This window comes from Ambystoma mexicanum, chromosome 10 (genome assembly GCF_040938575.1).
Source record: "Ambystoma mexicanum isolate Mex_15411 chromosome 10, UKY_AmexF1_1, whole genome shotgun sequence".
Classification (NCBI taxonomy): domain Eukaryota; kingdom Metazoa; phylum Chordata; class Amphibia; order Caudata; family Ambystomatidae; genus Ambystoma; species Ambystoma mexicanum.
This window is the reverse complement of record NC_090932.1, coordinates 311838154-311862901: the sequence shown is the minus strand read 5'-3', so window position 1 is coordinate 311862901 and position 24748 is coordinate 311838154. Positions and strand designations below refer to the sequence as shown.

Below are 24748 nucleotides of genomic sequence, written 5' to 3'. Positions count from 1 at the left end.
GAATTCCACCAGTCCCGAGTCTCTTATTTGGGGTACATTCTATCTAATACAGGGATCGCGATGGATTCTTCTAAGATCACCGCCATTCAAGAGTGGCCTGCTCCAACTACGGTAAAAGAGATCCAAAGATTTGTTGGATTTGCCACTTTTTACCATAGATTCATACCACACTTCTCCTCTTTAACTCACCCTCTTACTTCACTTTTAAAAAAGGAAGTTCCCTTTCGTTGGCCAGATACCGCTCAAGATCAGAATAACTCATTCATAGGGGAAACCAATGCATCTCATTATGCCCTAGGAGCTGTTCCCCGGGACTCTCTCCGGGGGGTAGCCTTTCTAGTGCTGACCACGCAGAGGGTTCCAGGGGGATTCTTAATCTCTTCAGGATTCAGTGCAGCCACACCTTGCATCATGCCTGGTGAAGATAAGGTAGGAACTGCGATCAGACTTTCACATTTGTGTGTTGTTGGCTATAAGGGAAGACCTTTTTAGGCTTCCCCCAAGTTGGGTTGGTTCAGTAAGTTAACGTTACCGTTAAGTTACATGTTCATTGTTTTTACAACAGTTTGTGTTCATGCTTTCTGCATACCTGGAAAAGGAAACCATACAACATGAGCCTTCAATGCAAAGAGTATATGCATTTGCTGAACCACTCCTCACTTAGCAATGTCTGAACATATCAAGTGAGTAACACTGATATACAATACTTTTCTAAACCTCTTGTGTCATAGGCATCACACCCACTATTGAAATTGTGCTCCATTTTGACGTCCAAACTAGTGTTCTCCGTTATGATTCTAGACCATAATCAATTTTTTCAGATAGTTTTGGGAGTACATATTTCTTGATTAAAGCTAACCTCTGTGACTGGCAATAGTAAACAGATCTAGGCATGTGTCCCAGTGAAGTAACCAGTAGAGTATATTATCAGATTCGTGGAAATTGGTGGCTGTTTCTCCAGAAGGTCCAACCTCTTAGTTGTCCTTCACAAGGAACTCTTGGAATAATGTAATTGCCCACTTTCAACAGGCTAGCTAGCGTTAATCATGATGATTCCTGTGGGCCAATTTCTGATCTCTAATTCTTGTTTGACAAATTGTGCAAGTCCTAGAAGTGAATTAATGATAGCCATACCCACCTTCCATATTGTTCCAGCTACTGGTAGGTTTCCCAGTCCGTTTTGAGATTAGGTTTTGTGGCAAGCAAGCAACCATAGCCTCATCAAATGATTTTCTTTGGCCAGAAACTATTCCATTTTGACCAAATGCAATTAGGTTTTGCCATTTCACAATGTGCATCTAGCTCCTTTGGGCCTTGATCAGACTAGATGGCATAGGGTGTTACACCCTTTTCAAGTAATTAATCATGGAGTCCTCATATATAGGAGTTCTGCAACAGTACTAGTTACCAGCAGAGCCACATGGAAGTGGGAGTTCCCATGTCAGAGAGAGATTAAAAAGAGTAATAGTTAATCGTTGCTTCAGCGTATCTGCATTGACATTCAATCCACAAGGTAGGAAAGACATCAATTCAAATCACATTGTGGGCTTTCGTAACACAGCATTGTCTGTGGATGATCTTGTAAGTCAGCTGTTAGGCCTTATGCAGCGTAAACGCTTACCCAGATCACCCTAGGAAACATAACCACCACAGCTACTGTGATCCACTGCAAGAGCCTGTCTCAGGTCCTGAGTCACTGTCATCAGAGAGGCTAACTCATGTTCTTAGCCTTGCTTTACTACCCAGACTTACAGGGGCAGCCGTTGGAGGCAATCCTTATTTTGAAGTTACAGATCTAGATTGATCTACATATACTGTTTCAGTATGGCAGAAGCTGTTCACCTGCTGCAGGTAAAGGTTTCACATGGGAACCGATTTTGACCTTCTTTCAAGTGTTTTCAAGTTCCAGTGGAACTCGCCAGTTCCTCTGGAGCGGCAAAGATTTCCCAGGCGTGGCATGATCCCATTACATGGTACGATGTACTGTGTAATACTGAGATATACTGCTCGATGTCTCTGGGGCAATCATGGGATTCTCGTTGATGAACTCTGCCATCAAAAGGGTTCTGTGTTAGTGCAGTAATTCTGTGTTCTTAATTAACTTCCTAACTAGCATGATAACCCGGGACGATTAATCTTCCATTATGCGGGTAGTCGCCCTGCTCACAGCATGAGCCTTATGAAAGCATTAAACAGAAAACAGCCAATAAAACTGAGTCCTGTGTCATTAATTCAGACAAGAACATATATTATGTTGTCAGAAATGTCAAATGAATTTAGGAAAAAACACTCCGAATTGAACATGGTGACCAGATGCGCTAAACCCTACAATTCTCAGTAAGTTCACAACAAAGTAAATGTTCAGAGACTGAAGACACGACTTTCATTCTTTTAATTGATTGATGCCAACACATGTTTCGACCTTAAATATCAGGTCTTCTTCCGGGCGTTGTTATGGTACAAATGGCGTGTAATATCACCAGTTACAAAGCATCAGTATCCTGTATTACTCTTTGCCATTTAAATTCTTCTCTATGCCTTCATAAGTTAGGTGAAATATCAAAAATCCAATTAGGTTCCAGCAAAAAAAGCACATAATTTTGCCTATTAAATGTATTCATTTCTGATCATATCCTATTTTTAGTGCACGCAAACATAGTGTCCTTCCAGTGAGGAAATGCTCTTGAATAATGAATTAAAGAATTATGTTTTCTTCCAAATCAGTTGTAACAATTACAGAGAATCTGTCAATGCTCTCTACTCCAGTTGCAGTCACTCGCAAAAATTCACGGCAAAACATTTTGTTTTGTATACCTCTGCATAGTTTGCAATGTCCCCATTGTACAGCTTCTAATGCTTGTTGAAACGCTATTTGCTTGTTGGTCGAGTAACTTCAGTTCTTTCTCTTGTTTGAATCCTCTTGATAAGTGTTTGTTTGTGTTATTGTGTGTGTCGTTTCTCTTTAATGTATTAGTTCTGATTTTAGCTTGTTGTTTGTACTGATTTGTTCAGCGCCTTGAAACTTGTTATTCACTAGAATTTGTTTGCGCTCAATAAATGTTATACCATTTTTGGGTGAGAGCTGGTGCTCCCTTCCTAAATGTACCTCGTTGCACCCTCATCAATCAAAATCATTGAAAACTTGTGAATCATGTGGTAGTGTCTCATCCACGTTCATTTCGGTTTGGTCTATTTTAATATTGACTTCTTTATTATTTGTGAATACAAATTCCCAGCTTTGTATTTTATGCTTGTTAAAGGAAGACACTGTTCCCGCTGCACCCTCTGTTCCAGGTTCTTCTCCATGTCAAAGCTTTGTTGAAATCTGCTGATTTGCATAACATTTTTCGTCCCTGTCTCTGATTTTTTTGCTCTTATCAAAGTCTTTCGTAATCTCGCAGTTAGATCCAGGGATCTCTATTCCTCACGCTACACACCTGGCCAGTATCTCTCCTCATGGCAATCTTAAATACAGCAGCAGGGTTATATATTGGGGTAAAAACCCTGCATTCTGTTTCCCACATTCTAGAACAGCTCCACTGTTTCTTTGTAGAGGTGAAAAATCTGGTTTTATCTGAATGGCAGCATGGCTTTAGGAGCAAAGGGAGAATTCACCTTCAAAGTACAAACTCTTGGTGTTGCTTCTCTTCATAGAAAGATTTTTGTGCTGATAATGGAGACCAACGCAGGCTTGGGTAGCTAGCCTGAGTTGACAGGCCTGAGCGCAGCAAGGGTCTTTAAAAGGCGTTTAAGGCCATTTCTGAGTGGTAAACCCGGCACCATTATCACCATTCACACCCAATCAAAATCAACGGAGGTAACCACTCATATAAAGAAAGTGCTCATCATGTCTTGTGTCTAAGAGAAACAAGAACTACAAAGAAAATGATAGCCATGAAAATGATAGAGATCCCAGAGCCCCTTTACCATTTCTAAGGCTTGCACAGGGATCAGTAAATGTTAGATTGGGGCCAAGTGGAGGGTGGCATGAGGCCGAAGGGAAGGCAGTGGTTGGACGGTCAAGGTAAGCAGAGGAAGCAGTGAGCAGGGAGCATTGGATTAGTCAGCAGCTTGTACAGAATTCAGGCTGTTACTTTCGGCATTATGTTCTCTATGTAGCGTCCTTTTCTTTAGTAGGAGATTGAAGGCTTGGCTGTGTCATTGTTTTTACTGCCTGGGTGGGTTCATCTTTTGTCATCTAAGACCCTCTGACTGACTGACCTGTTTGTAACCACGCTTCTGGGATTACTAGCTTTCTAAAGTGTAAAGCATTTGCTCTGCTGCCAGTGGCTAGTTCCAGAAATGAGGGTCGGGATACCACTGTGATTAAATGGTTAAGAGTGTTCCACAGGAGTTTGTTTCAGTTCAGGATAGTGATGTCACCTTCACAGCAACTGACTTGCAATGTACCTAGAGGAGTCGCCTGGTCAGTTCTAGAAAGTGGGTAGGGTGCTGATTTGAAAATGGGATACCTTTGCATTACAGAGTGGCAGTTAAGAGTTGAAGAGAGATGGTTCCAGTACATTAAGGTAAGAACACAATGCAAAATCTGTGATAGTTGCCCTCCTTGTGTGGATTTAACCCCCGCCCCCTGTGTTAGGGCAGGAAGTGGTTCCCTCCTCCCACTATGGAAAGACAATTAATGATAAAATTGACCTGACCCTTTCTGAAGAGACACCTGAGAGAGAGATATGCTCAGTGAGGAGTTGGTTCTGACTGCATCTCCAGGTGGACTGTGGCCCCCAGCGGAGTTAGTTGCCAATGACTAGACCTCAGAAGACTAAAGATTTCAGTCTTTTCTCCTTTCAAGACTTGTATCCAGTCTGACGCTCTCTCCTCTAGCTTCCTCTCCCTTTTGGTGCTGATGGCTCCTGTGGCACTGCTTCTACTTCTGCTGACTACTTTGATTGTTGATATTTTATTTATATCGCACTGGTACACAAGTGTTTCAGAGCACGATGAGGCAAGGCAGGGGAACAAGGGAGTACAAAAGCAACAGTCTTACTAGACATTGAGAAAGTGCATGGGAGAGGGACAGGTGAAAAGTGCATGGGAAGGGGGAGAGGTGGAAAGTGCTGAGCAAAGGAATACAGATAAAAACGGATAAATAATAAATAAATAGTAAAAGAAACAAACAGAAGTAGTGCAGCCAAAAAAGAAAAAAATGGCTAGTGCAAGTAAAAGGCAGACAGGTTGTGTCTGATAAGTGCAGAGAAGAAGAAGGGGGGGGGGGCTGTATGGTTAGGCCCCAGTGCAAGGGATCGCCAGAGGCCGTGCAGGTGGGTGGCATGGTGAGCAGGTACCTGGGCCCGAGAGTCAGAGGGTAAACCAGGTGCACAATGCCGAGAGCAAAGCAGATCAGATCAGCAGGGGAGAGGAAGAGCGGAGACAGAAGCAAAGAGGAATGTCTTGAGGTGCTACCGGAACCAGAGCTGGTTCTCCTCAAGTTTCCGAGTGGCACGGAGGCTGTTCCAGAGGGAGGCCCCAGCCAAAGACAGAGATCTACCCCCAGCTCGTTTCTTAGAAAAACCACTGACCCTGAGAGAGTTGGAGTTAGAGGAGCGAAGGGTTCGGGAGGGAAGGTATTTATGGACTGAAAGCTGAACGTATTTTGGACCCAGGCCCCAGAAAGCCTTGTAGATGATGCAGAGGGTTTTGAATTTAATCCTTGCAGCCACTGGGAGCCAATGGATAGATTTCAGGGCTGGAGAGATACGATCCCAGGGCTTGAGTCTCGCAGTCTTGTTCTGGTTAGGTTGCAGAGGTCGGAGAGTAGAAGCAGGTAGATTTAAAAAGAGACTTGCAATAATCCAGCCTAGAGAGAACCAGGGCTCGAGAGATAGCGGGCTTCTCGGGGAAGGAGAGGAAAGGCAGGGTACCCCTGAGGAGGTGCAGTAGAAAGTTTGATTTTTTTGAGACATCAGAGATGTGGGCAAAGAAGGAGAGCATGGGTTTTGAAGATGACCCTGAGGTTCTTAGCCTCACAGGCGGGAGTAGGAGGAGGGCCAAGGGAAGCCGGACAGAGAGTGAGAGGAAAGGAAGGTGAGGGTGTGCGGATTCAGAGGATCTCCGTCTTGCTGGCATTCAGGCAGAGATTGTTGGCAGCACACCAATCCTGAATGGCAGATAAGCAGTCGGAGATGAGAGAAGGAGAGGAGGTGGCCGAGGGGAGCCTGAAAATGAGTTCCGTGTCATCAGCATAGCACTGGAAGTTGGAGCAGAAAATGGCAATGCGGTGGGCGAGAGTTGGCAGGTACTGGTTGAAGAGCCAGGGTGAGAGGTTAGACCCCTGGGGAACACTGCAGGTAGAGAGGGAGATAGATGAAAGGAAGGACCCAAGTTGGACCTGGGAGGGGCGATCAGAGAGAAAAGAGGTCAGCCAGGCCAGAGCCTGATCGGTGATGTCCATGTTGTCACGGAGATGGTTGAGCAAGAGGGAATGGTTGACTGTGTCAAAGGCAGACGAGAGATCGAGTAGGATGAGAACAGAGGGGATATTGGAATCGAGGGTGGCGAGCAGATCTTCACGGATGTTCAGGAGAGCAGTTTCTGTGCTTCTGGCAGCCCTGAAGCCAGATTGATGGTCGTGGAAACAAGCAACAGAATCAGAGTGAAGGTTAAGCTGCGAGATGGCCAGCTTTTCCAAGAGTTTGCCCTGAAAGGGAGTGATGGAGATCGGGCGATAGTTAGCCGGGCAAGAGGGGTCAGCTGTGGGTTTCTTGAGAAGAGGGTGCACAAGAGAGTACTTCAAAGGGGAGGGGCAGGCGGCTCCAGAGGCGAAGGAGAGGTTGAAGAAATCACCGAGGGTATCAAGGTGGTCCTTGATGGTTTTGGAAGAACAGGGATGAACCTGTTTTGATGAGACTTTCATAGATTGTTAGGGGAGAAAAGAGGAAAGGAAGAGAAAGAGGGGGGGTGGCTGTAAGAGAGCCAGAGTTCAAAGAAGGAGAGGGGAGGAGAGGGGGAGGAGACGAGAGGGTGGACAGGAAATCTGGGGTTTTAGAGAAGAAGAGGCAAGGGCTGTGCAAAGAGCGTGGGAAGGAACAGGAGACTTAGAGACTGCAGCAGGGTGGCCAGCCTCTTGCAGATTTTAAAGAGTTCGGCCAATTTGTTAGATGCTGTATAAACACAGGCTTGGATGAGTGCTCCCTTTTTTGTGGATAGAGAGTCGATATTGCCTTTGGAGCAGGTAACAGGCCAGTTTGTGAGAAGGTGAGCAAGAAGCCCTCCATTTCCTCTCGGCCACCCTGCACTTACATTTAACTGTAGCAAGGTCAGAGTCGTACCAAGAATTGCACTTGGCTTTGGGCTTCAAACGGATCCTCATGACAGGGGCAAGAGCATCAGGAGTATTGGAAATAGAGTAGAGCATAGGAAGGGTAGTGTCAATATGTGAGTCAGCCAGAGGTGGAGGGTGTGGGGGGGACAGAAGGTGGCGGCGAAAGCCTCAACTGACACACGCTTCATGGGACGCATATCCGAGAAGGTAGGTGGTAGTGCTGAGGATGGCCTGGCCTGGGGATAGAGAGGGAGAGATTGGAGGAGAGGAGGGAGTGATCGCTCCAGGAGAAAGGAGTTGTCAGAGGGATAGAGAGGGGGAGGTTAGAGGAGATCAAGACATTTAAGTGTGTGCCCTGCCGATTGAGTTGGGCTAGAGGGGAGGATAGAAAGGGAGAGGGACTCATACAGGTCATGGAAGAGTTCAGAGGAGGAACAAGGAGAATCTAGGTGAATATTGAGGTCACCTAGAAGGAGGAATTGAGTGGTTGAGGCCAGGAGGGAGGAGGAGAGATCTGCCCACTCATAGAGAAATGAGGTGATTTGACCAGGGGGTCGATAGTGTAGCAACAGTAAGCGAGTGGCTAGGTGTCCATAGATCTCATGTAGAACCTACTTTCTTCCTCTCTTCATTTCTTCCTCGTACTGTCCTGTGAACTTCCCGTCTCGGTGTCTCTGTCATACCCTGATGCTTGCGAGCTTTCGGCATGTAACAAATATGTAAATAAATAAATAAACTCTGAGAGAGAGAGAGAGAGAGAGAGAGAGAGAGAGAGAGAGAGAGCCTGCAGACAAGGCATTCAAAAGAGGAGTATGTTTGCGTGGCAATGATAGAGGTAGGAATCCACTCGGGAAAGATCAGGGCTACACCCCCTCCGGACCGGGTGGATCTGGGTGCGGAGAGGATCTTGTAGCCATCAGGGAGGAGGGTGTCAAAGCTCACAACAGACCTGGCTGTGAACCATGCCCCGGCAAGACCAAGGACATCAAGGTCAACTTCTTCCAGGAGGTGGCAGATGTCAGAGGAGTGTGACAGCAGAGCGAGAGTTGAGGATGGAGAGATGAAAAAGGTTGCCAGCCTTCAAGGCCTTCCTGGAGGGGTACGCCCTGCGGAGGTGAGGAAGGAGCCTGAGGTGGGGCAGAAGAGGAGGAAAGAGAGGGCAAGGAAGCCGGGGGGGGGGAACAGCAGGAGAAGAGAGGAAATTGATGAGGCGAGGGAAGCGCCTGTCAAAGAGGAGATTGGCCGGAGGGCCTTGTATCACGACGGTGCCATTTAGGTAGGCATTAATGATAACCTTAGAGGAGTCACAGGGGGCCATATGGGCTTCTCAGTGTGTGCCGCCATTAATGGGAGAGGAGACAGGACAGAACACAGAGATCATATGAAGAGTCCATAGATCTGGCGAAGGAACGACAAAGAGGATATCGGTGAGGTTCTGTCTGGAGGAAGCGCTGAAATAGGTGTCAGCAATAGGGAGACCTGGGTTGATTGCCGAGGTTAGCTTTTTTTAACTTCTTCCTACCTGACTTAGTGAGAAGGAAAGGATAGTTGATGGAGAAACAGTTTGAGTAGATAGGAGAAATAGAAAGCGCCATTGGTGAGCAGAGGGAGGAGCAGGGGGGAGAGTAGGCAAGCACAGCGGTATGTGCAGTCACTGAGCTAGCAGGTTACAGAAAAGTTACAGAGCCGCAATGAAAAACAAGCAAAGGGCACAGCAGGTCTGCACAAGGGCACAGCAAAACTACAGCTAAATTTGACCTTTAAAAATAAATGCAGAAGCACAGCTAGGTTTGACTTTCAAAAATAAATGCAAAAGCACAGCAGGATTAGAATTACAGTAGGAGTCAGAAGCTAGATTTGGGTGCAGGAATGTAAAGGATTTGAGAGCGAAGTCTGGGCGTACAAGCAGAGAAAGGAATTGAGTCCAAAGAAAAGGGAAAGGGTATCGGAGGGACAGAACTAACCCATAGTAAATGTGGTGAGTGTCTTGATAGTCCAGTTTCCAATGCAGAGCGAGGTGGCAACTTCATGGTGGACCAGGTGTTGGGTTGTGGAACAAGACACAAGTAGCGGACAGGGAGCAGACAGGGGCCTCATGATGGGCCTTAGGAGATGGGCCGGCTCCCGCCTACCAGTTGCAACGATTGGCTGATGAAGCCAAGGGCAGCCAATGGGAGGGGCAGCTGGGCCTGGCAAGAAGAAGGCTCACAGGAATCCTAGTGCGGCCATCTTGGAAAGCTTTGTGCAATGTAGAAGTGCTGATACAAATATACCAAAAAGCACACAATTAATTGCAGGAAAGCAGATTGCGGCTCGATGGATAATGCAAGCTGCTTGTGTGAGCTGAGAGAGAATAAAATGAAAGCAAGTCCAATTTCCGATTGCAACGCTGAGCCACCGTCCAAATAAATACAGCTAGACACAGGCTTACCCTGAATCAGCTGTTTAAGTAGCTGAAGATGTAGAATCAGGCGAGGCACGTCCGTCGTTGAAGTTGCATCTCCTTGCTCTCTCTTCTGGCTTTGTATAGGCTTTTTGGTGGCACTCTTTTGTTTTGCTCCCATGTGGGTTTCATTATTTTATTTTTTTCATTCTTGTGCCTTGTGATTGGCTGATTACCTTTCCTCCCTTGTTTGCACCTCTGCATGTGAGTCTGTAGTGTTTCAAACCTTTCAGGGGTCTGGCAGGCATCTTGGTGCCAGTTGGAAGACCCAACATGTTGTTTGCTGTGTGCTACTTCATGTATTTAAGCATTGGCTCTTCTCTTTTCTGTTTTATGGTGCTCTGAATCTGTCAGCCTTTGCACATCATTGGGTGTTCATGATTTGATCGAAACAGAAATGTCCGAGGAAGAAAAAAACTAAAGTCATTCAAACGAAAATGACTTTCGTTTTTTTCTCCCACGGACATTTCTGGTAACCCACAACCCCTTTTTTTGGGGGGGCATTCTCGTATCGGGTGCGGGGGACACCCTCGCAACACTCGCTCTCCTTGTTTGATATAATTGCACGAAAAGTATGTTTTTCAAGCTTTTCGGCTGTTAAAACTATTCAAACGGCAGAAATTCGAACAAATGTACCATTCGTGGCTTTTTTTCCCGTCATTTATGCGGATACCTACTTCATCATGCAGCGAATGGACTGGATCACAGCTTGCAGGGATCCGTCCTCAGAAATTGACACCCGTGATCTCTGGTGGCCACACTTGTTCCTTTTGTCTGTTATGCCTGCATTCATACTTGATCTCAATGTCTGTTGCTGCAACCCCTCTCTACAACCAGAGTAACTTTGCTGAAAATGTTGGGGGGGGGGCGGGACATCATGATAACTGAAAGAAAGGGGCGGACAGTGACAGCGCTGAGGGATACGACTAAATTACTACACAACAAAAGTCCATTGCCAACGCTCTTTTAGAACTTTCATAAGTTTGGTGGGCATCTTTAAAATTCATTTCGCTAAACACCCAAGTCTTCTGAAACGTAAAACACCACAGATGGTCTTTAGTGTTCACTGCATTGACAACAGTAAAAAAGCCTGCGGCGCCCCCTCTAACTGAAGAGGGCCTGCAAGCAGGCTGAAGGAGCTGGTGTTTGATTATTGCCACCAGGGCACTGACCCAAACAAGCATATAGGCATAATACAAAATTTGGGCTAGGACAGGTAGGAGTGCTTAGAATGGTGTCTAGGATTATTATGGCCATGGGCGGTCAATGAGTGGATGAATAAACAAAGCCCACAGGCCGTGTCCCTCCTCATATTCCAGCTCCCTCCTATCTGTAATTCAATGCAATAATTTTGGCCTAACAATCTACCTAATAGCCAAAGCTAAAAACCAGGTTCCTGTTTGAGCAACTGGGCAAACTCTGTTCCCCTCCAAAATGGGATAGAAAACGCCATATTTCTGCATTTCGGAAAAATGCAACTTGCGAACTATTTTCCCGTTCAATGGATTTAGCAAATTGCTTCTTTACATTGGAGTCAATTAATTTCAGATAAAATGTGAGTTTTCTAAATTATATAATTTTTTGAAGAATCGTTTCATTAAATTGGGTTGTTTGGAGAAAACAATATTGTTTTAGACCAATCATTTCCTTTTTGAAACAACCAGATTTGCAAAATTGGGGGCGTTTTGTCAGAAATGCAAATTCTGCACCAAAAAACACAGTATTGACTTTTGGGAGAATTCAACAGGGCCAGCACTAGCACGATAATGTGTAAAAACATTGAATACACGGTTAAATGCTGTATGTATACAGAGTACACACCTGGGGAATGTACAGCGAACTACGACTAATAGGAAAGACTCATGCAACCTACATAGATGGTTCCAGTCACCTACCGTCCGCAACATCCGTGTACATAAGATTCTGTACCTTCAAAGCACAGACCATGCTTGGCCCGCCACGGTGCACGAGTGTGAGAATTATAAACCCAACCAACGTTTTCCGCTTAAGTCCCTGTTGCAGCATAACCTTCACATCCCACTTACCCAGAGAAATATAGCCCAATCTCTAACTCTCCTTTTATTAACAAACTCATCCTACCTAAAAAGCCTAGAAGGCATTGGGGTGAAGTGAATCAAGCTACGCTATGTCAGATCACACCCTTCCATCCTGAGCGAGAGAACAAAACATTTCTGCCCCTCCTCCCCCTTCAGATTGTCTCATTCGTTCCATTGTCAAAGATGGACCACAAATCACAGATTGAAAAGTGAAAAATCAGGACTGTGTTGAAGCTAGTGATGCTAACTAAGGGTAACTTGTGGGCTCTTTTTTTGTACTCGTTTGAGATGCATTTAATGAAGCTGAGGGGGTCTGGACGGGGAATTGGGTGGCAGAGCTAATTAAATGACAATCAGAAGAAGTTCATGAAAAGAACATCTTCCACAGATGTCATCTGAGCGCTTAGCTTGAACCAGTCTTAAATTCACAAACACACCCCACAAATTGAGTGTGATGTTTGCATTTTTTCCTTTCTGTCGCCCGGGAGTTTCACCTTTATCACATATGTTTCACTGTCATTTAGAATTGCCTTTCATATTTGTCGAATTTGTCTTTAGCCCCATTACCACAAGCCCTTACCTCTCACTTTTCATATGTCAATGCTCTGTGCCGTTTTTCATGGCATCCTGAATCTGAGCGTGGAGTAGCCAAAGGCCTCCAGGCCAGCCTCTTGCTGTCATTTGTCATTCTTTTAATCTCCGACGACTACATGACGAGTGTCATGTCACTGTCAGTGAGCACAGACCACAAACTTCATTTTGTGGTCTGTGCCAACAAAAGAAAAACATGAAAAATAAAATAGTGATACACAATGCGCATTCTCTTACCTGTTGTTCATTCGATTCCTGGGTGGGGCTGTCCTGACTCCTGAGTCCTGTGAATCAGAAGCTTCGGCCGCAAGGCAAGCAGGCCACAACGTCACTGTGACCTGGGGAGCTCAAACACACTGTGCACGTGCCTCTCAGGGACCAGGGTGCCTCAGCATATAGAACAGTCCAGAACAGGAAGAAGGAGGTGGCTGCGCATACCCACGCAGGAGTGCGCGCAGCGTGCCCATCACCCCACCACACTATAACGAATATCATTGGCTGATAAACAGCCAACTAAATATCGTCCAATGTGTTGTTACTATCTGGGTTGGTAATGGAAGATGGAACACTAAAGGATTTTCCACCATTACCAACCCGGATAGTAAATGGATGAAAAAAGAATATACCCCCTCTGACGCTGCCAATACAGGCATGTCACTTTGTTTTCTACGTTAACTCGACGTTCCAATCTCCTTATCAGAAACCCCAGCCCCATGCACTTCTATTTAGCATTAGCACAGCCAGCGCAAGCAAATTATTTCCCAAGCTTACCCACTTCCCAGGAGTGGGAAGGCAATGCTTGGTGATGGCACGGTGGTGCGTGGCAGTATTGCAGTTTATTCAGGCGCCATGCACAGGGTCTGCCAATGATGTCAAAGAAACATGAAAAGCTGAGCGACACCGACAGAGAGAAATATGCAGCTGCCCACCCTCCAAAAGATGTCGGGTATAAAATGGCATGCAACAAAAGTTGGGGGGGACAAAACCCCCTGTCCCCCCCCCCTATAATTATGCCCATGTCGACAACCCTTACCCGACACCCATCCAGCGCCAGCACTTATGACATTCAGCGCAATATAATGCAAACAACTACACCAGGTTAGAGAGTAGGCGTTTAAAGGAATACCAATGATGACTCCGGAGGGCACAGCCCATAACCATTCTACTGGAGTCATGAGCAGGTATTGCCAACCCACAACCTCTAATGAATAGACCCTGTATTACATGTTTCATATGTGTCAATTTCTTAATAATTTGTACATGTTAAAGTGTACAGGTCTTTGGCATTCATGTCATGTTCATGCTTTATAGAAAATAATAATGAATTCCCCCCTCTGCCCCCCAAAAAAAGAATGTTTCCTGTGCATCAAGCCCGTTTCTCACTGGATGTGTCAAGGGCTCCCGTCTTCCACCACACAGAGCTTGGAGATCTGAATCTGGCCCCTTCAGTCAGCCATGGGAGACGTTCATCATCAGCTCTTCCAAATGGCACATGTATCTTTATGGCCCAAGAGACCCTTATTCAGCAGCTGTTCCTATAAAACTCGTTTGCATGATGTCATCTGTAGTTCTTGTTTCAGTGTTTGCTACTGCCCTAAAGGTCTGCCTAAAGGCATGCATCATAGGCAGCTCCGCCTGCACCCTCCGCCTGGTCTTCTGCGTAATGGAAAGTTGTACTGCATTGCTCGCAACTTCTCTTTTGGCGGCCTCTTTGCGGGTCTCCCTGCAAGGAAAGAGGGAGGGGGTTTGTTAGTAGGATAGTGGGAAAGGCAGATGTGTATCCTGTGGGTTGAGGCTTCCAAGCCCCAAGTACACAAATCTTGGTTGTTGGTGCTATTCTAGGCAGGTAGTAGTTGAGAAACCTTGGGGGTATGAGTTTCATCTAAAAGGGAGAGCCCAAGTTTGATCTGTTTAAGTCTGCGCTGCAAGGACCTAGTTAGCTGCTTGTGTGGGTCTATGATAGGGCTAGAAAAGTGACCAGTGATGTTTCTTCTTTAATACATTGTGTTTGTAGATAGCTTGCTACCTTGCACGTGCATTGACTGCGTGAGTAATGTAAGGTGGAAAGAGATGAAGCTGTGAGTCAGTTAGAGGGTAACAGCGGAGTGGTTAATCAAGAGGGAACCATTGGGTTTGAGATTGTTGGTCTGGAGTGACTGACCCGAATGAGTCCAGTCTCCCCTTCTCCTTTTCTGACATGTTTTGCACTGGCATGTTGCATGTAGAGAGAGTATCAGTGCCACTCCGTTTGAGGACCCTACTCCTCGGCTGATGATTTGTGTGAAAGTTCGTGGCATGTAACTTGCGAGAGGAGGTTCCATTTGATTGATGTTACTAAGAGTGGGCGTCTATTGGATGATTTGTTTTGTGCTGATGTCATTTGAATAGCTGGGCTTTAAGGGATTTTCTGAAGGCCGGGTGGTTTTCCTCCGAGTATGGTTGAGAGAAAAGAGAAGGAAGATCTTCGCTGGTGTTGCCACCTGAAGCGTGGCAGTGTCACTAAAGCACTGTTGCTGTTGGGAGCTTTCTCAATTGTTTGTAGTGGATGCATTTCCTTGTGGTGAATTTGGGCCCCTACCATGGACGGCGTGGTAAGCTATTCATAGGAGTTTTAATGAATCCTGTTTAATCAAGAGCCACCAATATATTTGGATTGCTGGGGTGTTTGTGCCTTTGTCTCTGAAGAGGCCTAGCCACAACGTTTTTGGACTCTGTAACCAGTTCAGTAGGTAATCCAGGCGCTCCAAGTAGAGGCTATTGGCGTAGTTTAATCTTGTGTGCTAGTGCGATCACTGTCATGGTCTGTACGTGAAGGTCAGGTATGGTGTGATGCACCACTTGCTTTGTAGTTGAAAAAAGCAGCTCCTTAAGATGGATTGAACCTTTTTTACAAGTGTGAGGTTGTTTGCGCCCTGCAGAGCCCGCCCAGCCACTCATCACAGCATAGTACTAATGACACTCTGCTCTGTGTATGGTCCTGGTGATCCAGCACTATCTATCTATATTTATAAAAGTGAACATTTGTGGGTTTGTGGCTGGGTTTGTGGCTTGGTGGAGCGTTCCACACAGTTTCACCATTTTGCACCAAATGTTGCATAGTTACCTGTCTACATGACATTTGGGCACCTCACCACTTTCGCCGGATTTTAGCAAAACTCTAAATTTGTTTGTGGGTTTGTGGCTTGAAGAAGCATTGTTCCTGATTTAATTCCACACCGTTTCACCAATCTGCACCACATTTTGCATAGTTACCTCCGGATATTACTGGCTACATAACATTTGGACACCCACCCCTTTCCCTGGATTTCAGAACCTCCACACATGAGACGGTTGCTGGAAATCGGCGAAACATCAATGTGGTCGTAGAAGGACCAGTCCTCAACCCTAGAATGCACTGTTTCTGGGACATTTGCACCGGAATGAACTGCACCACGCCAGGGTGAGGCAACAGGTGGGGAAAGAGCACAGTAGGTCCCAGTATGCAGCAACACACCAATCCTCCCTTCCCCCCCAACGGCTCCTCCGTGGTGTCAGCCAGCCACACAAACCCATTCTCAGTGCAGTTAACTTCAGAGTGCAATACACATCAAGGGATAAGCGAATCAGAACAGCGACCTACAGTATCATTGATTTTCAACACTTGATGAGTGTTGTCATGTCTGTCCACAGAACCCATTTGGAGAACAGGTACTATTTGCTAGTGCATTATAAAAGCAAGTATATTCTGACTTTTGCGGCTGCTCTCCTTTATCAACTAACATGATTGATAAAGATGATGATCAGAGTTTTTATTGGACAATGTAATCCATTATTGTGTTCCTCTTGACAGTTTTGCTTGCCAAAGGTGGCCCATTGAGCACTTGAATTTGGTACTGGTGTACAAGCCAGCAAGCTGTGCCTCTAGCCTATTTAATGGCTATTTTTAAAGACTGTGTGGTATGAGGAGATTCTCTTTTCATAACTGTTTTACTTGCATGTATTCTGCTTTGTGCTTTAGTTGGTTAATAGCTGTTGTGATATCTTTGGCCTTCTTGAGTACTGTAAATAAACCTGGTTGTCATTTTAACAGTGCTCCTCTTCCTATTTACAGTTGGGGAAAGGCATTCTTAGAACTCAGTTTGGAGAGTGTTGCTTCTCTTTGAATGGTGGACTGTGCTTTGACTCAGGAAAGGGGCAATGTTAAGTGGACTTTCCCCTTTGTCAGTATTCAGTGAGCAATCCATGTACGAATTCAACACACAATTCTACTTCTAGCTTGGCATTAGTAGCTAAGAGTACTTGTCGGTATCTAAGCGTGTTCCTGTTGGATTCGTGAAGTTAATCTACTCTCTTTCTGTCACAGGATTTCCAAGCAGGCGCATGACATCTCATCCTTAACCAGGAGGTGTTTAGAGCAGGAAGCCTATGTGGAGGAGCTTGAAAGACAATACCAGCTGCTGCAGGATGAGCACAGTGTTCTGCAGCTCACTTACATGTCTTTGGATGAAAAGCGCCAGAGGACCGAGAGTGAGAACAAGGAGCTTGTGGCACAGTGGATGGAAGAAAAGGCCCTTGAGGCTGACAGACTCAATCGGTGCAACGAGGAGGAAGAAATGTAAGGAACTCTTAGAAGAAAGGGGCAGCTGGAGGAGGTGGGGGAAACAGATATTGGCTAAGAGGTATGGAGATGGACGCCCAACTGGAAGCCTAGGAGCAATACACACTGGGTTTTGGAAGATACAACTTGCCCTACACTGTAGATGGAGGAATGGGGCTACACATGCAGTGTGATGCAAACTAAAGCAGTACCATGACATTATATACCCAGCAGGGAGAGGCATTGAGATGTATACCTATGGGAAAGAGGCAGCAAGTCTTACACCCCGAGGTTGAGGTAGTGGCTGGCATGACAAGGGAGAAGTAGCTGGCAGGTAAACGTACAGATGAAACATACAGGTAAACATGTGCCATGATGGGAGAGTAGTAGCTGCCCACACACGGGTTACGTAGGGAGCTTCACCCCCTCGAGAGCGAAACTGGGAGTAGTTGACCCAAGGCAAAGAGAAAGGTGCTCACTCGGGAAAGAGGCAGGGAGGTGTGCACTCAAGGCAGAAGCCTGGTGCAGTGCTGGTGCCAGTCAACCAATTGTGGTGGGAGTCAGCCCACATCACTGTCTGATATCCCAACCTGCTTATTTTCTAGCTGGACCAGTAATGTCTAAGTAACACCTTTTCCATTGTACTCCTCAAGTTCAAATCTACTATACTGGATTGGGTACATCTACAAATACTTACCTACTCACACTGGTATTTTAATGACAAGCATTCTGTCCCTGTCCTCTCTTGTTATGTGAACAACTTTCCATGTTCATCTCATCTGTGATTAACTTACAAGATTCTACCAGTCCATTTCTTAGAAAATGTCCTAATGGATATATTGGGGGGAATTTTTCCACCGCCGCCTTTTGACGGGTGTGAAGCCATCTGTTCTAACGGCAAGAAAGAGTTGCATCTAAAAGATAGGCCAAACTCACTATGGATAGCAATAGCAGAATAGTCTAGTCTTTGCTCAAGAGAGGGGAGGAAGCTGGTGGATAGGTACAGTTAGTCCCAAAATAGAACAAAAATTAGCTACAGTAACCCAATGAATGTCAATGAACACAAGTGGAGTGCATTGATTTAGTACCTGAAAGTCCATAATAAATCACAGGTGCCAGCTAAAAATCAGGTCTTTGATGGAACTTTGTCCAGCCCAATATCTTTGGGTCGAGGAATCCGCCAAGGTTGTATTATTGCACCTACATTGTTTAACCTATACTTGGCGGATTTATGTAGTGAATACAAACATTGGGGGTGGGGGGGGGTTATCCTCCAAGATGTGGGAGTGAGCACATGTACTGTTTAGGTGACGCAGATGACCTAATCTTGATGGATTACACCCGAGCTGGTTTGCAAAGGTCCTTGAATGGAGCTACACTATTCCTAAAAAAAATAACCATTTGGAGATAAACTCTACTAAATCATTTGTGATGACAGTAACTGCAAAACTAAAATGTAAGAGATACAAGTGGTTTATAAATGAGGTAGGTGTTAGGGAGTTTGGACCTTCGATCTACCTAGGTTTTGTGTTTTCAGCTAAAGGTGCTCTTCTCAAATATAAGGAGAAAGTGGAGGAGCAGGTGAGATCTTGCATCTCTTTGCTGAAAGTGATCAACTGCAAGTTTTGGGCTTTTTCCCCTGATTCCTTAGTTAAAATTGTATCGTCTTTAGGTTACCCCAATGCGTTTAGATGGCTCGGAACTGACTTTATTTTCATCAAGAAGATACCTGGGCAGTCTTGAGGGTTATGTTTTGAAGGAGGTCAGGGGATTACCGAAATCCGTACCTATTCGTTTTATTCAGCTAGAATTTGGCTTATTGTCTTGGTGGGCACAGTATATGAAGAAGGCCATTCTTTAGTGCAAAACAAATCTTGAATTGTGAGAAATGTTCACTTGTGTTACTCTATCTGAAATGCTCGAGGATGGTTCCAAAGGATTCTTTTCAAAATGTTATAAACGGTGTTTGAAGTTTATGGTGCTTGCAGACATTTCTATCTTATTTTCTCAGGTAATGATTAAAACAAAAATTAAAAGGTGGGACAAAAGTATCTGATCTTATCGATTTTCAAAGACTAAAATTGTATGGGACTAATGGCCTTCATTATACTCCTAACGATGATATCAGACCCTATATATGTCCATTTCAATCAAAAACACTATGGGCTTGGTATATAAAATTTAGCTTCAACTGCTTACCAACACTTGAGGTGATCAGGCCTAAAGTAGGGATTCCGAAAGAACTCAGAGCTTGCAGACTTTGCAGGAATTAGCCTTTGGGGTCCTTATATCATGCAGTAATGGAATGTACAAGCCCTATTCAACTTGGGCATGAATTATTAGGTCCTAACGTCCATTCTATGTCAGAAGTCCCGTCAGTTAGCGTTTGGAATAGACTTGTGATGGGTGTTTGTATATCAACTACATTGGCCTTGTCAACGTTTCTTATATGAATCTTTGAAGAGTTGCAAGCAGTGATAGACCAAGGTTACTCTCTTAGTTCTCTAGAATTTAATAGTAGGATGCTTTTTTCTTATATACTAGTATTTCATGCTTATTTATTCCAAAGATTTTATGTGCAATTATTTGAAAGATTGTACTGTTGATCATTCTGAAACTTAAATTTAGTATTTTGTATTTTGTAACATGAAATTGTAGATATGAATGAAATGGTTCTTTTGTTCTTATTTGTGTAAGGTACTCTGTGTACTAAAAACCCTATAAGAAAATGTATACAATAAAACAGCCTCAGTTCAAATAGGTACTTTACACTAGAAGAATGTATATATACACATATACTTAAGTTTGAAGAGAATTATGGCAGACTCTGCCCAATTCTAAAGCTAACTGTATGACCTGCAAAAGAAAAATGATGAGGAGAAACGTTATTCACTTCGATCTAGGCAGCACACAATAAAAATCAATATATGTATGGTCGAAATATTTCCACCCATCCTCTAATATACAATAGACCGGAAAACTTATAATTGAGTTTAGTGCTAAGAGGAACTAAAGGGGTTCAACAATTTAAATAATGTCCAGAGTACCATCAAATGTTAGATCCAAATTTAGCCTATAATACCAGAACTAAGTGGTCTCCGTATACTCCTAGAAATGGGTGTGTAAAATATAACTAAAGTTAGCTACGGTAACCCAATAAATGTCAATCAACACAAGTGCAGTGCATTAATTTAGTACGTGAAAGTCCGTAATAAATCCCAGGTGCCAGCTAAAAATCAGGTCTTTGATGTAAAATCCACTTTGGCACTGGGGTCCACAAAATAAAATCCATGTTCACTTAACTACCACTTTTAGTAATTTTAGGAGGAGTTTGAAAGTTTGTAAATGTTTCCCCCTAGGAAATAACGTGACAACATTGATAAGCAAGCTGCGGTTAGCGATTAAAGCCACTTAAGTCCTTGTAGTACCCAGTACGTGTAGCCAAGTCACAACAAACGCCAGCCAGCCAGATAATGATGGATGACAAACTGGATTTGGGTCAATTGAGGTCAATGGCAAATCACTGTAGTGGGAGTACCCAGGCTCATTTGACCCCTGAAGAGGATTCCAAGGAACATAGCAGGAGTCCAGAACCTGGGGATAAGTACTTAGGTCACCCATGACTGAGATATGGGAAATGAAAGGAGAACCTGTAAGTGTAAGGCTACTTTTACAGGTTTGCACAAGGATCCAGTGTACAGGGACTTGAACCCCATATGACTCTGACAGACAAAAATAAGAAGAATCTGTGTTCCAGGAGGACAACTCACCAGCCATGAGTAGAAACAATGTCAAAGAAGGCACGAGGGAGACAGAGGGTGACCCAACAAAGGGCACCAGGGCAGCTTGAGGTGCAAGACTGGTTAGCCAGCCAACAAATAACAATCGAGCACTAAGGCAGTGGATGGCAGTGACCCAGAAAAGCCCAAGGTGGAGTTGAAGTGGGATAATAGCGTTCCTCAACTGTCGTAGATTAGAGACACTCCATACCGCAAACCACATGGTCCAGGGGGATTTTGCAGGGAAGCAGCCTAGCAACGAACCAGAAACTGTCCCAGTACAGGACAGTCAGCCTAGACCGCAAGGAGGATATATGGTAGGGTAAGGAAAAGACCAAGATGGACTTCCGGCAACCTTATGAAGAAACCAGGGCATGGACAAAGGAACCAGTGTCCAGCCAAAATGGCTAAATGGCAACCTCAAATGCAGCAGCCCATCTTTGTGGCAATATTCCAGCGATTCAGTTAAGATTCTACAGATCTGAGGAATGTACAGGGTCTCCAGGGGCTGGCGCAAGCCAGCATTCCAGTCTCAGGCCAGGCAAACATACATGGGTTTTGGCAGCCAGCCAATCATTCTGTCCCTAAAACCGGCCAAATACTCTGGTCCAACTGCACTAGATATGTTCTGGGTATTTCTGGGGCAGAAAAACAGACTAACCCGTTTGATACCACTTTAGAGGGTTCAAAGCCAAGCTCATGGTGAGCCTCTGTCAACATAGATGTTATTTAATGCCTGCCTCTTTGTCCACGCAGGGAAAGGGATAACGAAAAAAATGGCTGGTGTGGTGGGTCAGAGGGAGTCGTCGGAAAAAATGAGCACATTCTGATTTATCTTTAATGACATTCTAGAAATAAAACCTATCTTTCCCTATTGCCAGAGGGAATATTCTGCCTATCTGAAGGAACTTAAGGTGGTCTTCAGTTGTCGGGAAGTGCAAAGTAAAAATGACCTCCATCCAAGCTAACTCTACCTGACCCTACCACTATATATAACTAAATGAAATAGACCAAGCAAATGTCTCTCTTCCCCTGGTCTTCTCTTCTGAAAGTCTCTTTATGTACAGGTCTCTCCTTGGTACATATATTTCTTAACATCTTCTAGGATACTCTCTTTGATCCACTCTTGTAGTTCTTCAAAAATATTGAGGTTTTGTGTTTTCTGTGGAATTATGAATGTCTTCCCACTCTAAACTTGCAAACTCTTTCCAGTCTTTTAATTCAGGCTTTCCTAGTGTGGGGTTGTCTTGCTCCCTTTTTAGGTCCTCCTTGTCATCTATTCTCTTTCTTAGGGTTGTTTCCTCTTTTATCTTGTTCACTTGACCGTTTTATTTCCTGTCTCTCACTATGTGACTTGTTATTCTTTATCCAGTCTTCAACTATGAAGGCATAGGGTATCTTCCCTTCCTCCTAGGGAACCTATTGCCAGTCTGTTTGTTACCCAGCCGGGATGGTTAGATCCCTCTTTTATAGGTTTTTCATGTCTCTTGTTAACTGGTCTTTCTAGTGACAACTTGTCAGCAGGACTGGGACAATTTTCTCTCTTCATATAATACTGGTCTTTCTCAAATGGGTTATTTGTTACTTGCTTTTTCTGGTTTTCACCATTTCAATTATACAGTCTTAGGTTTAATATGTCGTCCTTAGGACTGGGACGAGTTTCTTCATAAATATAAAAATGCCCTGGCAACCTCCCGCTTCTCCTGGCTCCCCGATACCACTCTGTCTACAGGGGAAGGTTGCAAGGCTCCGCGCTCGCTCAGGGAAGCTCTTTGGTATCAGGCTTCTCGCTCTTCACTCTCTTCGGCGTACCGTTCTGAGCTTCTCATTGGGTTACTGCTATACAAGGGTTCTGGTGATAGGAAGATGTTCACACTTCCAGCAACAGTGATCTCTGCGTCATCGTTCGACATCCCGCCCACCACGCTGCAGACGGGTACATGACTCCTATCTTCCTCTTCACAACGATTTCTTTGCAGTTGCATATTCCAGCGTTCCGCACTGGCGTTCTTCGTTCGCTCGGAAGTCGCAGGCTCTGCAATCTTCCTCGGCTCTGCCTCCACCAGGTGTGATGTCAGGGTGTTTCCCCTGCGTACAATACTCTCCTTTTCTCCTTCACTGATTTTGTCCCAGATAAAAAATACACGCCTCTCCTTAAAGAGATCTCCTTTTTCATATTGGTTTCTTATTGCATTGCCTTCAGCCAAATGTAAAGATGCCACATTGTTCCTTATAGTGGAAAGTCCCATATATGCAGCTTTGGTCTAGGGAGTTCCTCAAAGGAACAGTAGTCTTTGTCCCCAAAGGGGGAGTCCCTCCCAGTGAGGTCCCACTTGCCTCGACCCCTAGGGAGGGCCTTGCAGAGCGGGCTCACCGTCCTATCCTCAAAGTGAGCTGCTCCCCCTTGGGCAAAAGGGACAAATACATGTGATTCGTCACACTACAGCTAGGACTTAAAACATAAATTAGTATCTCAATGGCTACCATACTTGTACATTGGGCTACTAATGTGGTCAAATTGAGTGATCCCCTGGTAAAACTAAATTGCCGCCTGTCTACTCCCCTTTACACTTGTAGGATGATATTATCAACCTGGGACCAACATGGGGTGCTTAAAAAGCCCCCCCCTGCCCTGTTAGCAATATGGGATGGGATACTAGGGCAGCACATCGTAAACAAGGTCCCAGGGGGACTTCAGTAGAATTCCCTCTGCCCACACAAGTAAAGTAAAACAAGAACAGGGAAGCCAGCAAAAGTTGGGACTCGCATGGCATATGATTTTGGCAGACTTTTTTCTTTTGTTCCAGTTTCTTGCAGTTCAATACACACCGCTGTCTCATGTCCAGTAATGGGCAGTTCTCGAAGCAAAAGTAACACTCCCAAACAAATGGTTTAATTTCAGCCGGCATTCTCCTATCTTCTCATACAGAAAACACATAGGGGTTCATTACAAATATGGTGGTGCCATGCTACGAGTTTGGAAGTAATGCACAGGAGATACTTCCAGCACTTAGCTGGAGATGTTTCCTCTGGAAGAATTACTCTGGCTGAATTAGCACCCGCATTTTTTTCCTTGAAAATCACCATGTAGTCCTAAAGACTCTGCAATAGGGCTTAGACTCATCATCCTGCCACTTGTAATCAGGAAGTTTTCGTGAGAATAACAGCGGCGCTGAGGGTAAACGAGTTTGGTGATAATTTCTCTGGAATTGCCGCCAAACTTGTATTAAGGGCCACAATGTTCTTGATATTTTCCTCAAATCTAGGACATTGAGGTGATGATGATCATAAAAGTTGTTAAGTATTTTTTTACAGTGCCATATTTATTGCATGAGTTTTACTGAACCGGGTTAGGCCAAGATTTTTGCATTTATTCTTTTTTTTGTTTAATTTTTGAAGCACCACTTTGATATTTGATCAGAGCTGCTTCATTAGCCTGGTTCTTATCACCCCTATTTTTCCCTATTATTTTACCCAATATTTATTTGCTGTCTCTTGCTCATCTAAAACTAAATATCCTAAAATGTTTTTTGAAACATGATTTTGAATCGCAGGAGATTCTAGGATTGTACCCCAAGATTTTCCCATAATTGGTGAGATGCTCAAGAAGGGGTAGAACAGGGAGTTGGAGATCAAAATTAAGATGTCATCTGTTTTTAAAATGGTTCTATGTTCACCTTCACATGAGACAATTCTCCTTATAATACATTCAGCCATTCATTGGCTCCATAGCCAAATTGAACAAGTAAGGAAGTAGGAGGCAACTCTGGCAGTGGCCCCTTTTATAATTCAAACTCTCACATTGCAGTGCTTTGGTGCGCACAATTTCTTTTGAAACGTTGTACAGGGCCAAAAAGTAGGCCCAGAATTGAAGTATGTCCCGTGACCCTATCATTTTTCAGCATCCATGGCTGCGGCCGCACAGAAATTGTATAATTTCAGATAGATTACTACCATTTTATACATCGGCCCTTCTCAACTGTTAGTCTGAAGAGCACATTTCCCTATCCAATATTCATGGGG

The 24748-nt window shown here is 44.6% G+C and overlaps 1 protein-coding gene across 2 annotated transcripts in view; it reads left to right on the top strand.

The window, feature by feature from the left end:
• The window catches only part of LOC138491399 (autophagy-related protein 16-like), a 159680-nt gene that overhangs the window by 120403 nt on the left and 14529 nt on the right, over positions 1 to 24748 (top strand). For both annotated transcript variants that reach the window (XM_069617906.1, XM_069617905.1), the window contains one exon: positions 16713 to 16964. In XM_069617906.1, the coding sequence (XP_069474007.1) occupies positions 16713 to 16964 (252 nt within the window). The remainder of the gene's footprint in view (positions 1 to 16712; positions 16965 to 24748) is intronic.